The sequence below is a fragment of the Lipotes vexillifer genome, unplaced genomic scaffold, assembly GCF_000442215.2.
Source record: "Lipotes vexillifer unplaced genomic scaffold, Lipotes_vexillifer_v1.1 scaffold500, whole genome shotgun sequence".
Taxonomy (NCBI): Eukaryota; Metazoa; Chordata; class Mammalia; order Artiodactyla; family Lipotidae; genus Lipotes; species Lipotes vexillifer.
The window spans coordinates 608,342-628,832 of record NW_006778765.1 but is presented as its reverse complement, the minus strand read 5'-3'; the positions used below and the strand labels follow the sequence as shown (position 1 = coordinate 628,832).

The following is a 20,491-nucleotide window of genomic DNA, read 5'->3' as shown; positions in this document are numbered from 1 at the left end:
TTCTTTTGGTCTTTAACTTTCATGTGGGAGGTTTCTTCCAATGGTTGTTGATGCTTGGCTGTCTGGAATTGCTGTATAGGACCTGCTGACCACTGGGGTTTCACTGTATGGAGGTTTGTGGAAAGCAGTGGTCATCTTATCCAACAGCTTTTAATACCATATATACTCTGATGACTCCAAAATTGTTATATCTTAACTTCACTTCTGAACTCCAGACTTTCAACATCTCAGTGTGGAGGTCTAGAACACATTTAAACCTTGAAAGGAAAAACCAGAAATATTGATCCCCACTGCTCTACTCTCTTCTCCCACAATGTTTCCTATTCCATTTCCACCCAGGTCAAAGTTGGGCAGGTCAAAACATAGGAGTCATTCTTCTCTGACCTTTCTCTTTTTTGTACACACACACACCTATTCAATCTATCAACAACTCTGACTGGATCTATCCTTCAACACATATTCAGAATCCAACAACTTACCACTTCCACTGTTCCAACCCTATCTAGCTCAAGATACTGAAATCAAAATCTTTTGTTTGAATGACTGCTCCCTGTTTGCATTCTTGCTCTACTCCAGTCCTTCTGCACACATCAGCTGGAGGAATCCTTTTAAAATGTACGCCAAATCATGTAATTCCCCTGCTCAAATACCTTCACAGGCCTTCTGTCACACTTAGAATAAAATGCAAAATCCTTACCAAAAATATCATCCTCCAAGCCACCATTCTGAGCGGAGTTCTTAGCTTCAAACTGTCATTCTTCCTTCACTTTCCACATCTAATTGATCATCAAAATTCATCATTTTTACTTATTAACATCTACATTCTCTATTGCATTTTTTCTCCATTCCTATTGTTGCCTAGCCATTATTTCTTGCCTGAATCACTTCCGTGGTCTCTTTCCTCCCTGATTCCAGTCTTCTGCATTTTATACTCTCTCAGCATTTAAAACCCACATCCAATCATGTCACTCCATGGTTCTATCAGACTAGCAGTTCTACTAATTTGGGGATAACAAAGCTCTTTGTGATCTGGCTCTTGCCTCCTTCTTGGCCTTATCTCCCAATTGCTAACACATACTTACATGCCAAAGTTACCAAATATCTTATAGTTTCCTGGAATTACTACTTCCCTATGCTCTGTGCCATTTTTGGAATGTCTTTCCTTATGGCTTGTCTTCCTGATGAAGCCCTGTGCATCTCTCAAGACTCACCTTAAGCATTACTTGCCTCTGGAGGCTTTCATTGATTTCTCAAAGCCCCAGGAAATCAGCTACTCCCTCTAACAGCATCAGTGTATATCTTAATTATGACATGCAGCTCATAAACCTTCTTGTTTGTGGTCTATTTGATCCCACTAGAGTAGTTTCTAAACATGGAGACCATGCATGGGGTTCAGAAGCAACTATCAATTCCCTAAAATTGAGTATAAAATTTTGTATGCAAAATGATACTTGTATCGTATCTGGGGAGAAATTTTATCGATCCTCCATAATCTAGAAAGAGTTAGGAACCAATACCCTAGATGGTGATATTCTTTTTTTTTTTTTTTTTTTAATTTTTATTTTTGGCTGCGTTGGGTCTTCGTTGCTGTGTGCGGGCTTTCTCTGGTTGCGGCGAGTGGGGGCTACTCTTCATTGTGGTGTGCAGGCTTCTCATTGTGGTGGCTTCTCTTGTTGTGGAGCACAGGCTCTAGGTGCGCGGGCTTCAGTAGTTGTGGCACGCAGGCTCAGTAGTTGTGGCTCACGGGCTCTAGAGCGCAGGCTCAGTAGTTGTGGCACACAGGCTTAGTTGCTCTGCAGCATGTGGGATCTTCCCGGACCAGGGCTCAAACCCTTGTCCCCTGCATTGGCAGGCAGATTCTTAACCACTGCGCCATAGATGGTGATATTCTTAAGGGAAGGAGTAAGTCTCCATCTTTAATTTCTATATCTCACACATATCACTTCACACAGAGCATAGTTAAGGCAACTGAACACAAATGCTTTTGTATACTTGTAAATATACATAAGCAAATATACAGAAGCAATTGATATGTTATTTGTATATTATTTAGGCAAATTTCCTATGGTTCTTGACCAGGCAACATACTTTGCATCCTCTATGTTTCCTAAAAATATTGTATTTTCTTAAAGAGAAATTTGTAATTCTTTCTAAAACTTGTAATTCTCACCAATATACACTCCTGGAATATATACTCCTCAAAGTAAGGTTTTACCCAGTCCTTTAGTCTAAGCTTAATAGTCACCTAAGGTTTCTGATGTTTATTTGTTTTACTTTAAAATTCTGTACCTTTTAGTTACTTCTTCTTATTCAGCCTGCAAAATGTAATCTTGGTTATCAGTCAACTCAATACGCTTTTATAATAACCAATAGACAGTTAAGGATTTATCTTAGAAATACTGGTACACTGATAAACAACAAGGCCTTACTGTATAACACAGGGAACTATATTCAATATCTTGTAATAAACTCTCATGGAAAAGAATCTGAAAAAGAATACACACACACTCACACTCACACACACACACACACAACTGAATCACTTTGCTATACACCAGAAACTAACACAACATTGTAAATCAACTATAGTTCAATAAAAAAAAGTTTTAAGAAAGAAATGCTCGTACATTATTTCCAGGGTTAATCATTACATTAATTAATAACTGGCTCTTTTCAGCTTCAACTACCTTCTTTTCTTAAGAGGTGGAGAGAGACAAAATTTTAGTAACTGCTGCAGGTTGAAGGAGCTCTGTTCACCAGCAAAACCAACTGAGAAATGACTGCTAGACATTACAGTAGGCCCAACAGCCCTACATAGTAATTCCATTTAGAGAGCAAGTGTGATAGGTACTGTCCAGATAAGGAAGAGCCCTTAAATACATTGAAACAAAGACAAAGGAATGATTTTAGCAATATTGTTTCATAATGTAATTAGGGATAGTAAGAGAGAAAAACTTAAGTGTGCAGGAGCAAGCTACACTGTGTAATATTTCTTACCATTTTATAGAGATCTGAGACACTAATCTGGTCCGCATCCACTACTTCAAAGTCCTTTCGAGGCACCAGGTCCAGGCCCAAATGCCTAGTAAAGAGAAAGACCACATTCAGCATGCCATGTCCTCAAATTACTCATCTCTTTATGTGCCTGGGAGCCCATGCCAACCATGACCTTATGGACAGAAGTTCAGACACTGCCTCTGCAGGGACATGCCTTTATCCAGTAACCTAACTGTGTTCACCTTCAGGTAAATAAATGAGGCTAGGAATTTTAAGACTGTGACAATTTTCATCATCAAGTAGCTCCCCCTGTGATGGTAAAAAGGATTCATTCAGTATCACATTTATAACAGATTGCTTGAGTTCACTAAGGATGGATTTTCTTAGATCATTAATAAGTTGTGTTTATTTTTCGATTTCCCCCATCCTGCAAGTATGTACAGGCTCAGCCATGCATTACTTTCATTAGGATAAAAAGAATTATTCAGTGTCCAAGTAGACTTGTAATTCAAAGTCAAACACATAAAAATCACCTCCTGGGAATTCCAGGAGGTCCACTGGTTAGGATTCTGCACTTTTACTGCCACGGGCATGGGTTCAATCCGTGGCTGGGAAACTAAGATACTACAAGGCACAGCCAAAAAAAAAAAAAAAAAAAAAATCACCTCCTAAAGGTATTAAACTCAAAGAAACTTATGTTTTGGTTGAGTTTTATCTCATTTTCAATTTAATTAATACTGACACTGGGTTATAGTAAAGACCTCACCACACATTAGCCAATACCTTAAGACACTTTAGATGGAAGTTTAACCAGGGAGCACGATTAATAAAGAAAACAATACTTAGAAGATCTGGTATAACTTGGGCATGAAGGAATAAGTGATAATGATTAATAGTTGATTGGGAGGCAGTATGAGACAGTGGAAATAACTCTGGACAGGCAGAACTCTTGGGTTCAAATATGGTACATAATTTATATTCAATACATGTTACGCCCTTTCTCACTCTCTAGAACAACAGCTCTGAATCTGGAGTCAGTGGAATTAGGGGTTGTGGACCCCTGTAACTACATATAAAAGTATGTGCATGTGTTCATATATGCATTTTCTCTGAGGAGAGGGCCTATAACTCTCATCAGGGTTTCAGAACTGCTCTGTGACCACCCTACTCTAAAACGAGTGTTATGAATTATTGCACCTGGCAAAAAGTATGCCATAGATGATGGAAGGAGAAGTGTATATATTTTTTTCTTCACCTAGATTATGAACTACATTTAGAATATGCTACCAAAACTAATTCTCTAGGCTCTTTCTGTGCATAAAACTCCCACTTATTTAAAATAAGCCACGTAGGGCTTCCCTGGTAATGCAGTGGTTGAGTCCGCCTGCTAATGCAGGGGACACGGGTTCGTGCCCTGGTCCGGGAAGATCCCACATGCCGCGGAGCGGCTGGGCCCGTGAGCCATGGCTGCTGAGCCTGCGCGTCCGGAGCCTGTGCTCCGCAACGGGAGAGGCCACAACAGTGAGAGGCCCACTTACCGCAAAAATAAAAAAAAAAAAGCCACGCATACATCCAAAATGCAGAATTCTTTTACTTACAATTTAACCCTATTTTATAGGAAAAGATATGAAGAGGTTAAATGGTAATAAGACTGATAAAATAAAAATGGGGTATCAAACCTACATGAAGAAGCTATAAGCGAACACACTAATTACACAGACTAATATGATTACTATGATTAAGAATTAAAATTTAGATGTGTACTTTTTAGCAGGCAAAAAAAAAGGAGAAACCTATTTTTGTATTAAAGGATAAAAACCCATGTTTTTCTATTACCTATTACTATAACTTGTATTATTCTATAATAGAGAAATATGAGTTTTTAAAGAGGAAATAATTTTTTGGTATTAAATAGAGGAAAAAAAAAACCCTCGTAGTTTTGCATGATGAGAAGATCAGTAATACACTGTTGTCCTTAACTACAATAGTTCACAGTTTAATGGTAAAACCATGCCATCAAATCTGATTACTGATGTTAATGCACTTAAATCTATAAGAGATTTTATTTCCTGTCTTCATACATCAAAGAAGTACTCCATTCAATCACCTCTTATTAATTATTCTTAATTTCCCTGAAATAATTTCAGGCCTCTGGCTTCTAATACTTATAGCATGTAAAGGCAGCAGTATCATGGAGAGCAAGATATAGCTGAAGCACATCCTTTCCACCTCTCTCATCTTAAAAAGCAATTTACATCTGAAAGATAATTTTGCAGTTCTGATCTCAAATATTTAGAATACTTTTACATGTATGTGGAAAAACAGTGGAAAGATCACAAAAATGGTATTAGTATTTGTATAAGTAAAGTGAAATTAAACAATTTATCACTTTAAGATATTTTACAAATTTTCTGTAGTCATGCTGTTGAAAATTCTTTAAATACAAAAATGAGATAAAATTTCAAACACATTCTTTAACCAATGATGGTCACAAAATATATGAGGTAGTCTAAATATTACAATTAATTAACAAAAAGACGACTGTACAAATAATCCAATCAAAATAGATGTTTTCAGTACAACAGCTTAAGAAAAAATCCAGATGGATCTAAGTCAGTAAGGCCAGGGTTGAGAGTATATGCTCTGTAGTAGTGCACTACACGCAATGATGTGGCTTGTCTGGAGAATGGCATCTATGCAAACTCTACCTTGGCACTATGCCACCCTTAGCTTGCTTGTCCATTCAATTATCCACCCATATACCCATCCACTCACCCCAAAGACACTCTCTGAGGATCTACCAGGTACCACCAATGGTACTGGATATAGGAAATAGAGCAGTTTAGAGTCAAGCAAATGTTCATATTCCTCATGCTAATTCTCCCAAGAGCAAAGTGTTTTCCCTCTCCTAGAAGTTGTTAGAACACAGTACCTTTTAGTTTCTTGATTTCGTTACCTTAGGAAATAAGAAAATGATTAACAGGTGATCTAATAAAACCGAAGACTGATTTCCTCCTACTAAGATCATCTTCAATGGAGGAAGAGTAGTTTCCAAAAGCTAAATTGAAGGACTGCCCTCATTGAAAGAAGGCAGAGGTGCTGCACAGTGAGAAACAACACATGTTCACTAAAATTTCACTCTGTAAAAGAGGTTCCCGGCTATTTCTTCCTATGGCATATTCTAAGAACAGTGAACAGTAAGTGCAGGGAATGGTCAACTTAGTCTCTTTATCGTCACAGCAAAGGAAGGCAATGCATCAGAGTAGTTAGGAGCATGGGCTCTGATGTCAGATTGCCTAGTTTGTATCTTGGCTCTCCCACCAAGCAATACTGTCTTCTCTAATGTCACAGGCTATTGTAAGGATTAATCCATGTAAAGCACTCAGTACACCGCCAGGCATTGTGAACTGCTTCTGCTGTTATAATTATGTGTTACATCGTTAGCTAAAATATGACTAAAGTACAAGGATTGTGATTAAAGAGAATTGTGTCTGAAAAAAGACTCCAAAACAAGCAGGAGGCATACAACTACATATATATCTACATACAGATGTAGTATAGAGCTGAGTTTCTAAAATGGTCTTACCAACTGCTTAGGTGAAGTCTTCACAAAAATAGTCTTCTCTCACCACTTGTCACTAATCACTCATTCATTCATTCCAATAATTCAATAAATATTAGCACCTACTCTATGCTAGGCTCATGATGAACTTAGGGACACAGCAGTGAATAAAAGACATATTTCTGTTCCTGCATTCTTTTAGGTGCACCACTCTAAAGACCGTGAATCTCTCTCTATCAAATTCTTTGAATTTTACACGTCTTTTGAATGTTCCATATTCTATTCTATTTTCTATTGTATCTTTTTCTTCTGGGTTTCTTCATCTGAACCACAGAACGTAGAAAATAAGTTGAAGTTAATTAATTATATATGATGGATGTTTTAAGGCATTTAAGATCTAGTTCTCCCCCAGAATCAGTTGAAAAAGGCTAGAGATACTAAGATTTTCTGTGGGCAGTGCCCTTTTCTAATACTTATACTATGAGAGCATATAGATATAACTATACTAATGAAAGCATGGTATATTTATATAGTAATAAAATAGAAGATATAATAATAGCTACCTTTTACTGAACCTTTACTTGGAATAGGCATTTTATGTATATCCCCTCTAAGCACTATGGGAAGTACACAGTATTAGACGCATTTTATAATTGAGGAAACTGAAGCCCAGAGAGGTTACTAAGTAGCCTATTAAGGGAGTACAGTTGAGCTTGTCTCAAGCTAGGTCTGTCTTACTCTGAACCCATGATATTTCCACTATACCTGCCACCTTTCTACTAATAACCATGAAGTTAAATACTAATGGCTATAAGTGACTGTAAACAACTTGGTCATAATAGTTTGAGGAATAATTTTGTGTCAATACATCAATCCAGAGGGAAACAAACATAGACTGATGAATGAGTAGCCAACAGGCATAAGAAAAACCCACCTTGTTACTTAGATACATTCATGTAGTGCCTATTAAGTGCAGGCACTGTGCTAAGTGCAGGGTATGCTGATGAGCAAAACAGATGCACAAAGAATGAGTGTGCGTTTGTAAGTTAATCATTTGAACATGGTAACTTGAGAGAAGAATTCTGACACATGCATAGCTTAAACATAGTTATCTCAGACTTCTTAAGTATGGCAAGAAACTGATTGATGGGTACAACACCTTATATCAGAAGAACTCTAAGAAGGCATTGGAAGCTTCTGCTAATTTCAGATGTCCTGAAGCTGGAAAATATCACTATGTCCTTAAAGAGAAAGTACTGAACCATAAACTTTTCTGAGTCCTAGCTAAAAATTTACTCACAGGAAACTCATTGGGGTTGGGGGCGGGGGTGGTGGTGGTGGGGGCAGTATTCTCTGCATCGTATAACTCAAACTACTGCTTGTGTTGCTTCCTCCAAGAGCAATTCCCTTGGTAAGGAACATAAACTAAGCAGGAAGAAAGGGACATGGGTAGGTTAGGATCTTTGAAAACCTGAGAGAAGGTACAAAAGAGAAGCGAGGGAGGGGAATAATTTGATAGTGAGAGAAAGAATAACTAGAAAGTATACATTTATTGGTGATTTGTCTTAAATGATGAGACTTCACAATAAAAAGATACCAATTTTTTCATTTGATACTTGAATCTATAGAAACATTATTCTAATTCAACAAAAGCTTATAAAATGTTTACATTTTAACCAAATTGTACTTTATACCTAAAGAAGAAATACAAAAATCCTATAAATTATTCTAAGAGTAAAGTATTTCTTACTTAGGTATTTTTCTATGGAAAAGATCAATTAGGCTGTGTCAGTCCTGGGTTGACGCAACTTTTAACTTATCTATGCTATATTTACTGTAGTGATGATAGCAGAGACTGAGAAGAAACTTTTCTCTATATCTTTATGGAAAGTGTCAAAAATGTTAAATTAACACATTAAAGTTACATTGCTAGACAAATTATTTTAAATTTCCCTTGGAGAGGATGCAATTAACTGACTTAATCTTTGAATAGGAGACTTGAGCAGAGATAATGGCTAGTTAATTTGAATACAACCTTGTTTTATGCCCTTCCTGTATTTTAGAACACAATATTATAAATGCTGATTTCTACCTAATACAATTTTAATAATTTTCACATATGGAATGAGCGTGCACATAGGCAAAGAGGCCAACAAGTATAAGCCATGTAAATTTAATGTCAGAATCCTCAAATTTTCAGCCAAAAAAATAAAAATTCCTAATCTCAGGAAAAAAAATTAAAATAGTTGTTATATAGATGTGGAGGGCTCTGCATTTAACTTAAACTCTAAATACAAGAGTATAGTACCAGTTTAGTTTTTATCCTTGAAGGTTCTAACTCATTGTTAAAGCAGATATATATATTATGAGACATGTGGTATAGATAACAGAACAAAGATCAAATAACCCACAGACTACAGATACTGACAATAATTTTCCTGGTTTTAAGACTCACACTTAAAAATGATCATAAAGATAGTAAGGTCCTACATAAACTATATGTGCTTTGGCATCAGTTCTGGGTACAAACACCAGTTCTACCACTCACTATGCAACATTGGAAAAAGTTCTTCTGAGCCTTTTTATGAGTTTCCTCATTAGGTAAAACGGAGCTCTTGTCTTGGAAGAGCATAATCGCATTTCATTATAACAGTGCAGATAAGTTAGACCATGCACTTGCCACAGTGATACAGGTAGATGTACTCAATAAACTATTAATAGCTGTTATTAACAGTGTCTGAAATAGGTTTTGAAAAGGTAGAGCTATAAAGTCTAAGAGTCTAAAGAAAAAGGCATAAAGTTTAAAATTACATAGGATTAATATTTAATTATATCAATTACAACATAAAAATACATTCAGAAAATACTGATTGTGCACCCAAAACATGCCAGCATATGCTAAGCTTATCAATATTTTATGGCATTTATAAAAGTGTCGTGGAACAGGAAGAGTGGAATTATGAGGGCATACAATGGGAAGAATGGATATGGTTATCAGTGCTCAGCTGTTGCATGGAGCACTCTCCTATATCTAACCTATTGGTACGAAATGACTTTATTTTTGCAGTACACCATCACTTCTTTCAAATTAAGAAGGAACGTTTTTAAAAGGGTTACTTCGAGTGAGAACCAGAGATAATTGTCCTATTGGTTTGGGAGGCAATACAACTTTTTCCTTTAGTAATAATAGACCTACAAAGTTCTCATTTAAGTTTTTAAGGGACTGTATTTTCCACTGGGGGTAAAGGGGAAAATGGAAAGAAGAAGAAATGGGGAAAGAAAGAAGTGGAAGGGAAGGGAGAAAGGAGAGAGGAAGATACAGAAGCACCAGGAGAGAAGGATCAGGGTTTCGAGAAAGGAGGGAGAAGGGAAAAAAGTGGGGTGGGGTTGGAAATGGAACTATGTTTCTGGTTTATACTGTTTATCAAAATGAACATATAAATACTCTCCCTACACACACACAAGCACATACACACTTTGTTGAGAAAACGTTATTAATGAAGGTGGAACAGCTCTGTACTTTACTGACAGGTATTTATAATGTTCTTTGCCTTTTTCAAATATAATTTGAACTTTTTTCCAAGCTATCATCTTTAAGTTTTCAGATTTGACTGCAAAATCTGATTGGTCTGTTTTCTAACTTTTATCATAAAGAGGTATTGATATTTCTAAAATATTTCTCTTGTTCATTTACTGGTATGTATAGTGCAGTTAAACTGCAACATAATGATTTATGCCACTATTAGTGTCATCAGTTCAAGAGTAACAATTTGCTTAGCACATAGTGATGCTATGTTTGCAAATTACTACCATTATTGATTTTTTAAAATAAGTACAATGATACCATACAGTACTGTTTGGAGCTGAGGAGACAGGATCAGTAGCTATACTGTAAGTTAACATACTACATTTTGCTAAGATTTTTACTGCCCAAAGTTAGATTTAAAGAACACTGCCTGATCTATCATACATCTGAATTCATGTTATATCATACAAAGAGTCTGTGGTGTGTGCCAAGCAATCCTATTAACAGTCAAGAGAGGTTGTAATTTAATGAAACAAACAAGGATAGGATGGTGTCACAAATTACTAATGTAGAGTTGTTCTTTTTTCTTTTCTACTGAACAGTACCACTCTGGGTTGGATTCACTGTTTATTAGATCCCGTGTTTCCTCTTTCCTGATTTACTCTTCTATTTCTGGAAGAACACATTCTCAAGTCTCTTCTTAAGAAAGGAGCCATGACAGGTTAACTTCTGCATCCCTGAATACTTTAAAAGGGCTTTATTTGGCCCTTACACTTGATTATATAGTTTGGTTGTTTATAAAATTCTGGGTGGCAAATCATTTCCCAACAGAAATTTGAAGATATTACTTCATTATATTCTAGCATCCAGTGTTACTGATAAAACTTTTGAGGCTGGTGTGAATCTTATTCTTTTATAAGGAGACCTGTTTTTCTGTCTGATAACCTTTTAGGATCTTCTCTTCAGTCCCAAATATTGAAATACCTCAGTGTGCCTCACTGTAAGTTTTGGTTTTTCTTCTCCATTCATTATACTAGGTATTTGATGGACTCTTCCAATCTTAAGTCACCTGCTCTTTGGCTCTAGGAAATTCTCTTCTATCATTTCTTTAGAATTTCTTCTTTATTGCCTTTGTTCTTTTCCTGGAAATATAATGTCTGATGTTGGATCCCCTAGATTGAATCTCTGTACTGTTGTTTTTTCCTCAATCATTTCCCATCTTTTTGTTTTATTTTCCTAGAGATGACATAAAATTATCTTCCTGTTCTCCGCCTAAATTCTTTTTTGAAATCCTATTCTCCATTCCTTTTTCGTAGCATTTTATAATGCATAATGAATCTTCTTGATTCTCCTGGAGGATACTCAGAGATTTTTAAAGTTCTTTACTAATCTTCACTCTCTCTAGGGCCAGGTATTTTGTTTATCCTGGTCTCCCTCTCTTCCCTGTGAAAGGATTTCTTCAAATACCTGGTAATACTTGATTGTCCATTCAAATTTAAAAGGCACTAGAAATGTGAAGAGTTTTTTGTACATGGGTGGGTGGCTAGCAAGCTTCTCTTTCTGGAAAGTGGAAGGGATTTGTTCATTACACTTTGAAACCCTTAAATGCCTCAATATGGAGGGCTTTGCAAAAAAGTCCCAGTTCAAACTTTTGTTGCCCAGTTTCCGCCTAGGCAATTGGTCTTTGTCTATCTGAAAGGGAAACACCTGGCTGCCAGGTTTGCTACTCATGGTAGCAAAAGTAGTGAATTATTACTTTACATACTTTTAAGCACTTCCTTTTGTTAAGCTCCAGGGCACACTCCCTTTCTTCCATGATTCTAGCAGCTGCAAGGCAGACCAACTCCTTCATTAGCTAAAGTTTCCTCCATACATTACAGGCTTCTTCTTCTGTTACTAATCCTCCATCTACTTTTCAGCTTCTGGAAATGGGTTCACATATCCCATTTATTGCTGCACTCCTCCCACTCTTTTTATTTTTTATCATTTCAACGATGTCTTGAGGGGGAGAGGAGCTAAAGACTTGTTCTAAAATATACTTAAGGTAAACGTATATCTTAAATAGAAGCAACCTAGTCACTTCAAAGTTCAGTGGACCTGATTTTAAGAGAATGAGGCAAAAGCATTTGAGAATTATATCAATTATTAAATCTAGGAAGAAATAAAATCTGAGTACTATCTACTCCAGCTTCCCATGCCAAAGTCTTATAATTTTACTTGTATGGCAATAGTAAATAGTCATACCCACATAGTCCTGCATAACTACAGGACTATTTCTGAATGATGAATTAGCTAAGAATATTCTGATGTACAGATGTAGACAGTTCCCATTTGTAGTATATACTTATTCGGATTCATTATATGGCTATAAAGTGTAAAGGACACCAAATTCAAAGGTACTAAGAGATGAAACTAAAGAGTATTCTGGGGCTTCCCTGGTGGTGCAGTGGTTGAGAGTCCGCCTGCCGATGCAGGGGACATGGGTTTGTGCCCCGGTCCAGGAAGATCCCACATGCTGCGGAGCGGCTGGGCCCATGAGCCGTGGCCGCTTAGCCTGCGCGTCCGGAGCCTGTGCTCCGCAGCGGGAGAGGCCACAACAGTGAGAGGCCCGCGTACCACAAAAAAAAAAAAAAAAAAAAAAAAAAGAGTATTCTGATTACTGAGGTTTAGAATCAAGGAATTTGAGATGGAAGAAACCCCAGAGGCTAATGTAGTCCAATTATTTAATTTTCTGGAAGTGAAAATAGAGGCTGAGAGAGTTTCAATGAATAGAACCAGTGAGTGTCCTTTGCTATAAACTGAAAGAAACGGCTACTCATTGTAAAAATGATCAAAGCTTAGTGGAGAATACAACAATGTCTTTAATACCTTAAGAGAAGCTTTGACCAGGTACAACTCTATGAGGAATGACTTATACATGAAACTGAGAGATGCCCAAATGACATTCATACTTACTCATTGCCCCAGTCCAGGCGCACGGTGATGTGCCGCTTAACCTCCCGCACCTGATCCTGAGTCAGGTGACCAGACAGGAGCTGCCTTCGAAGGTCAATAAGTTCATTCATCACATGGCGTAGCTTGTAGAAAAGATCTACTTTATGTTTCTGAAAGGACATTTTTGGTGTTGGGTGAAATAAAAAAGGGATATGGAAAGGGAATGAAAAAAAAAGAGAAATAGTTAAACTATGAAAAGTGCTAATTTCTCTGAACCTCTAAAAACAGGCAATGTAAACAGAGGCTTATTTAAGAATCTTAAACCAAAGTCCTTAGTTCCTACTGTCTAAAAATTTCTATAAAGTGACATCTAACAACATAACTGATCTGGCTTATGCAAAGTACCATCTGTCTATCTCTACTCTATCCTGGACTATTAATTTTCCAGTAAGTTACTAAACTTAATCAGAACCAAAAGAAACACAGGAGCCTAGAGTGGTTTTCTCTGACAGAAGTTAGTATGTATGACAAAGATTTCAACCATCCAGCAACATCTCTGGTTTCTCCAGGAAGGATACTCAAGTTGGGGTAGGCAGAGAGAGAATCACTTGCCCTATTTTAAAGAACTGTTTCAACATAAAGCTACAGTCTCTGGAGTGAGATTCATTCCAGGTTTCCAGGCCTCATCTAGCTTTAATTAGCTTTTGAAAACAGTATGTGTCCCTAGTGTCATAGAGTTCTACTCTTTTCAGTTCAGTGAAAAGCGTCACAGCTCGGTGGTTTGTGGCCACCTAGAGGGGTGGGATAGGGAGGGTGGGAGGGAGGGAGACGCAAGAGGGAAGAGATATGGGAACTTATGTATATGTATAACTGATTCACTTTGTTAAAAAGCAGAAACTAACACACCATTGTAAAGCAATTATAATCCAATAAAGATGTTAAAAAAAAACAAAAAAAAGCGTCACCTTTTTAAGAGTTAAATGGAAACAGCTTAATGAACTTAATTATGGACATCACAGTGGTTTTAACAAGTAAAAAATGTAAATGCCACTACAGTAGATGCTTAACAAAAATAAGCATCTTTACTTAAGAATACAGGTTTAAGAACTAAAGTTCTATTTGCTCACAAGTGAAATCTTGATTTTGGAATCTTTCGGTTTCTGTTTTTATTATAGAGAAGCACAATTTTATATGATAATTAAAATTCTTGGAATGTAACTAATCTATAAAGAATGCTTTTAAAGACAGATCAATCTTTACCATAGTGTTAGTAAAATCTCTATCTGGATTTCCCCTAAAAAGACACTTGTCAAAATAAGCTGGATTCAAGTGACTGTAAATAAAATTATAAGTATGAAGTAAATTACAAATCAGTAGAATCAGCTAATGTTTTTAAGTGGCTCTGAGCTTATGATTAAAATGTTTGGAACATCATACTACTTAGAAATCATCTAATGGAGCACTAGAGCATTAGATTTTTAAAGGTCTATCTTAAAGAGAAATTATTATTATTATATTTGGCGGTACGTGGGCCTCTCACTGTTGTGGCCTCTCCCGCTGCGGAGCACAGGCTCCGGACGCGCAGGCTCATTGGCTGTGGCTCACGGGCCCAGCCGCTCCGCGGCATATGGGATCCTCCCGGACCGGGGCACGAACCCGTGTCCTCTGCATCAGCAGGCGGACTCTCAACCACTGTGCCACCAGGGAAGCCCAAGAGAAATTATTTTTAACTAGAGGACATTAGAAATCATGCACTCTAACTACATCAAGCTGTTCTTTCTTCACTCAATGAACATATGAAGAAAACTTAAGCACCTTGATGGTACACAATGCTGGCAGATGGGCAGAACTCAAATTCTTGCCAGCTCAAATGCAACAAAGCCTAAGCAAATTACATCTGCAAAATTGAGATCTTGAGATAAGCAATAAAGGCAATGTGGTGTTTGTTTCCAGCACATGCATTTCTTTATGATAAATCAGGGCCACCTGTCTAAGTTTAAAATAGAAAGTTAGGATTATTATTTTCCCATCAAGCCATACACAACAATCCACTACATACATATACAAGCATTGATTTATTCATTCAATTAACAAATGCTTATGGAGCACCTGCTGAGTGCTATTACTTCGTTGTGATCAAAAGTCCCTACTCTCTTGGGCTTCCCTGGTGGCGCAGTGGTTGAGAGTCCGCCTGCCGATGCAGGGGACATGGGTTTGTGCCCCAGTCCGGGAGGATCCCACATGCCGTGGAGCGGCTAGGCCCATGAGCCATGGCTGCTGAGCCTGCATGTCCAGAGCCTGTGCTCCGCAGCGGGAGAGGCCACAACAGTGAGAGGCCCGCGTACTGCAAAAAAAAAGTCTCTACTCTCATGGTGCTTTCATTCTAGAGAGCAGAGATAGACCATACACAAATACATAATGGTGGTGAAAATTCTAAGAAGAAAAATTAAAGCAGGATAGGGACAGTGGGTGGCCAACAGTGCATTGGCTGGGGAGTAGGAGAGGTTACTGCTTCAGGTAGAATGGTCAGGGAAAGGCTTCCTTGTGAGCCGAACTTTAAGTAGAAACCTGAATGAAATAAAGAGACAGCATTTAGGAAAACTGGGGAAATTTTATAGGCGTGAGAAACAGCAAGAGCAAATGCCTCAATGTGGAAGTGAACTTGGCATATTCACAGAGAGTAAAGAAGTCAGCGCACCTGGAGCAAAGTGAACAAGGGGGAAAGTGGTGATGATGCAGAGAGGCAACACAGACCAGATTAGGCAGGGCCGTTGTAAATTATGTTAAGGTCTTTAGCTTTTACTCCCAGCAAGATGGGAAGCCACTGGAGATTTGGAATAGAAGAGTGATGTGATATGACATAAGTCTTGAAAGCATTACTCTGAGTGCTCTGTTGAAAATAAATCATGAAAAGACAAAGAGGACAGTGGGGGTTCCAGTTAGGAAACTATTTATTGCAACAATCCACATGATGATGGTTGACTGGACAAAGGTAAGAATGGTAAAGGTAAACATTTCAGAGTTTGGACTTTTGACGTTTTGTAGTTAGAGCTGTCAAGATCTGCTGATAGATTAGATGTGAGATATGAATGGAATCAAGGATCATTCTTTTTCCTAGCCTGAGAAGCATGTCTGGAAGAGGGAAACAAGGTTCAATTAGGACATGCTAAGTTTGACACCGAGTTTCAACATTTAGAGGTCAGGAAAGTGAGGAGAATCTAGCAAAGGAAATTGAGAAGTAAGCAGTGAAGTGAGAGGAAAAGCAAGAGAGTACTGAAAACAGGGTTTAAGGAGAACTTTATTAAATGCACTGAGAGGTTAAATAAAATATAGACTGAGAACTGGCCGTTGGATTTGGCACTGTGCTGGCCATCACTGACCACTGATGGAATGGGTGGAGTGAGTTCAAGAGTAATGGGAAAGGAGGGAATGGAGACAGAGCATAGACAACTCTTTTGTAGAACTTTCAGTAACTGGAAGCAGAGAAATGTAGCAAAACAGGGTTGTGCTATGGAGGGAGGGTTTTTTTTTTAATGAAACACAATTTTAGGCTATTTGTATACTGAAGAGAATAATCTAGTAGAAGGGAAAATTTGATGATACAGGTGTTAAATCCTTAAGTAGTCAAGAAGAGATGGGTCCCAGGTTAAAAGGTGCGGGGGGAGGTTTCGCTTAACCAGGATACTCTATTGTCACAGAGAGGAAAGGCAAAGAACTGAGTAATGACACAAGTAGTTGGGAGACTTGGTGATAGAACTAAATTTTTCCTCTGGCTGCTTTATTGCCAAGGAAATAAAAAGCAAAGTCATCAGCTGAGAGTGAGTAGAGTGGAAGGGGTGTTAGAGGTTTGAAAACAGAGGAAAAGATATTAAAAAGTCTCATGGAGAGTGGTAACACAAATCAGGGGAAAGATAGTTCAACTGTTAGATGGTTTTGACATTTGTGAACACTAATTAAAAGTGCAGTTTTGTGTCTTTTTTAAAGCTACATATAATGAAGTATATTGGTACTGAAATATCACATATATATGTATGTGTATACATGTGTGTATGCATATATACATGCACACACATGACATATACTCACATACATACAATATCTATGTAATAACATGCACACACACACACAATAGCAATGCAAGAATATACTAATATACTTTTTTAAGGCATTATATGGTTATTTACTTTTTAAAATCAAGAGTTTCTAACAGATTGTATTTTCCAAACATGACAACAATATCTCCCATCCCAAGTGCTCTTCTGCAAAAATGTGAATCTGACACTCCCCTGGCATGAATTGGAACCTATTTCTTTCTTTCTTTCCTTTTTTTTTGCCCTGCCTTGTAGCTAGGGGGATCTTAATTCCCCAACCAAGGACTGAACCCAAGCCACCAAAGTGAAAGCTTAGAGTCCTAACCACTGGACCACCAGGGACTTCCCTGGAAACTATTTCTTTACAGCCTTAAACCTGGGCAGGCCCTGAGACTGCTCTGAAAAATCAAACATTACAGTAGTGAGCTGAGCTAGTTCTAGGCATAGCCCTTAACTAGTCTGGCAGCTTCTGCTTCCTGTCTCTTAGAATACATGCTCTTGGGAGGTTCCCTCTCAGAATCCAGCTGCCTTGTGGTGAAAAGCCCAAGCTACATGGAGAGGCCACAAGGAGACACTCCATTAAGCAGTCCCAGCTGTGTGAGTGATGCATGTTAGATGCCACACCTAACCGAGCCACACTGTCAGAAGACTACAGCTTCTGCCTATATCTGACTGCAACAGAATGAGAAACCCTATGTGGAACTGCCCGGCTGAGCTCACTCTATCCAGAGAAGAATGAAATATAATAAACAGTGGGTTTTTTTGGGTTTTTTTGCGGTACGCGGGCCTCTCACCGCTGTGGCCTCTCCCGTTGCAGAGCACAGGCTCCGGATGCGCAGGCTCAACGGCCACGGCTCACAGGCCCAGCCTCTCCACGGCATGTGGGATCTTCCCCGACCGGGGCACGAACCCGTGTCCCCTGCATCAGCAGGCGGACTCTCAACCACTGCGCCACCAGGGAAGCCCTAAACAGTTGTTTTAAGCCACAAAGCTTTGGGGTAGTTTGTCATGTAGATAACCAGAACAACTGTACAGTATTTTTTTCCAAAAGAAAATCAGTTATTGTTCCTAATTATATAAAGCTGGGAATACTAACCCTGCACTAAAAATGAAATGGATCATACCATCAGAAAGCAGCACTGTTATTATAATCAATGTGGTGCGAATTTCTTTTTCCAGACCAACCTAGTGGCCTCTTTGGCCAGAGGTCCTAGCCCTAGAGGTTCCACCAGCACTGCTCTGACACCACATGGTACTCTTGGGTTTGTTAGCAGAAGAGAACACACGCCATTCAACCTGAACAATATCGGGGACTGGCTCCAGAGCACACAATTTACCTAAGAGCACTTGATGCCACAGGACAGCTAAATACCCCACTCAGGCTGAAAAATCCTTTTCTACTGAGAAACCTACTCCTTAGTCGATCAAAATAACAGTATATGAGGGATACCTAAGAGATATTGTGGGTTTGGTTACAGATGACCACAATAAAGTGAATACTGCAGTAAAGAGAGATGCACAAATTTTTTGGTTTCCCAGTGCATATAAAAGTTATCTTTACACTATTCTGTAGTCTATTAAATGTGCAATAGCATTATGTCTAAAGAAACAATGTATATACCTCAATGAAAAATACTTTATTGCTAAAAAAATGCTAACCATCATCTGAGCCTTCAGTGAGTAACAGTAGTAACAAAGATTACTGATCACAGATCACCATAACAAATACAATAATGAAAAAGTTTGGGCTTCCCTGGTGGTGCAGTGCTTAGGAATCCGCCTGCCAATGCAGGGAACACGGGTTCAAGCCCTGGTCCAGGAAGATCCCACATGCCGTGGCGCAACTAAGCCCGTGTGCCACAACTACTGAAGCCCACGCGCCTAGAGCCCGTGCACCGCAACAAGAGAAGCCACCACAATGAGGAGCCTGCACACAGCAACGAAGAGTAGCCCCCTCTCGCCGCAACTAGAGAAAGCCCGCATGCACCAAAGACCCAACGCTGTCAGAAATTTAAAAAAAAAAAAAAAAGATTAAGAAAAATTTTTTTAAAGACGAGGAAAAAGAAATCTTAGCAACATATTTAGCCTCTCCAAAAGCTCTAATATTTGTCTAATATTTGCCAAGAATGGTCACAGAATTTGGAAAGTATACCAAAGAATCAGTAGAAATGATACATTTAGAATAATTAAACTACTTTGCCAGAACAAGCCAGGTAGAATTTGCCTTATCATTGTGAAAGAATTCCGGAGCTCTGCAGAAATACGCCAGATTTAAAAATTATTTTTACTAAACTGCTTGTAACTCAGTTTTGCAAGAAAGATTGTGCTGCAATGATGCCTCTGGGTCAGTAAATGAGTAAAGTTGTAGAATATCCATCATAAACATGCTAACTTTATTTTAAAATATATATGCATAAAGATTGTTTAACATATGCTAATATAAGATTATAAAATCTAATTTAAAGAAAATTACATCAAAAGTACTACTCTCATCAAAGAGGACAAATGTGCTGCCATAGTACTAAAAACTTTAGGTCAAAATCAATTTAATGGAAATTAAACATTGTATCTCAAGTTTAAGTTGTTAAGGGATGATTCCCAGATCTCTCTCCATTTTACCTTTTACTTTTGAACATTCTTTTATTTACTCCTTTTATTTCTTGCTAAAAGATTAACCATTAAGAACCCGGATATATTCAAACTTCTCCAGTATTTCTTTCTTTAATTGCTATTAATAATCAAGTGTCTTACTGTGAAGTAAACTAACCCTATTTGAAATATTTATATTATATACCAAAGCTCTAGCACTCATCCCAGTATAATACAAAAAATATCTAAACTGCAGTACTTGCAATTTTAATGAACTTTCTGCCAAAAATATCTTTAAGCCCAAGAATTTAAACTTTCATTTTAGGTTGTTCAACAACTTAGTTGGCCAAGGCTTGAAACTGATTTTCAAAAGAGAAATTTCTGTGAAACAAGAGATGTAAATCCAACCTATTTCACACAGATCTTCAAGCATATATTTTCAAGAAATAAGAATACAAATAAGTAATGTGGAAATTCTTTTTAAACTCCTCACTAATATGGGGGCGTGTCTATATACTCTCTTTGCTTGACATACATATTTACTCCTCCACCTCTCACAGGCCTACATGTCTTCCTCACTCCAGTCTCACCTCCACATATTTACTCCTCCACCTCTCACAGGCCTACATGTCTTCCTCACTCCAGTCTCAACCCAAACACATCCTCCCTCACAGACTTGTTGATAACCAAAATCATACCACTTATAGCTTCAATCCTCTTTTACAACACAAATATTTACAGAGTTAAGACTTAAAAGTCTTAGTTTAAGTAAGCCTATCATATTCTTTCCCT

The 20,491-nt window shown here is 37.9% G+C and overlaps 1 protein-coding gene across 1 annotated transcript in view; it reads right to left on the bottom strand.

Moving 5' to 3' along the window:
* The window catches only part of DOCK3 (dedicator of cytokinesis 3), a 391,142-nt gene that overhangs the window by 200,626 nt on the left and 170,025 nt on the right, over window positions 1-20,491 (bottom strand). Inside the window, exons 6-7 of the mRNA XM_007451883.1 lie at window positions 13,041-13,189; window positions 2,998-3,082 (exon numbers count right to left, since the gene is read on the bottom strand). Of these exons, the coding sequence (XP_007451945.1) occupies window positions 2,998-3,082; window positions 13,041-13,189 (234 nt within the window). The remainder of the gene's footprint in view (window positions 1-2,997; window positions 3,083-13,040; window positions 13,190-20,491) is intronic.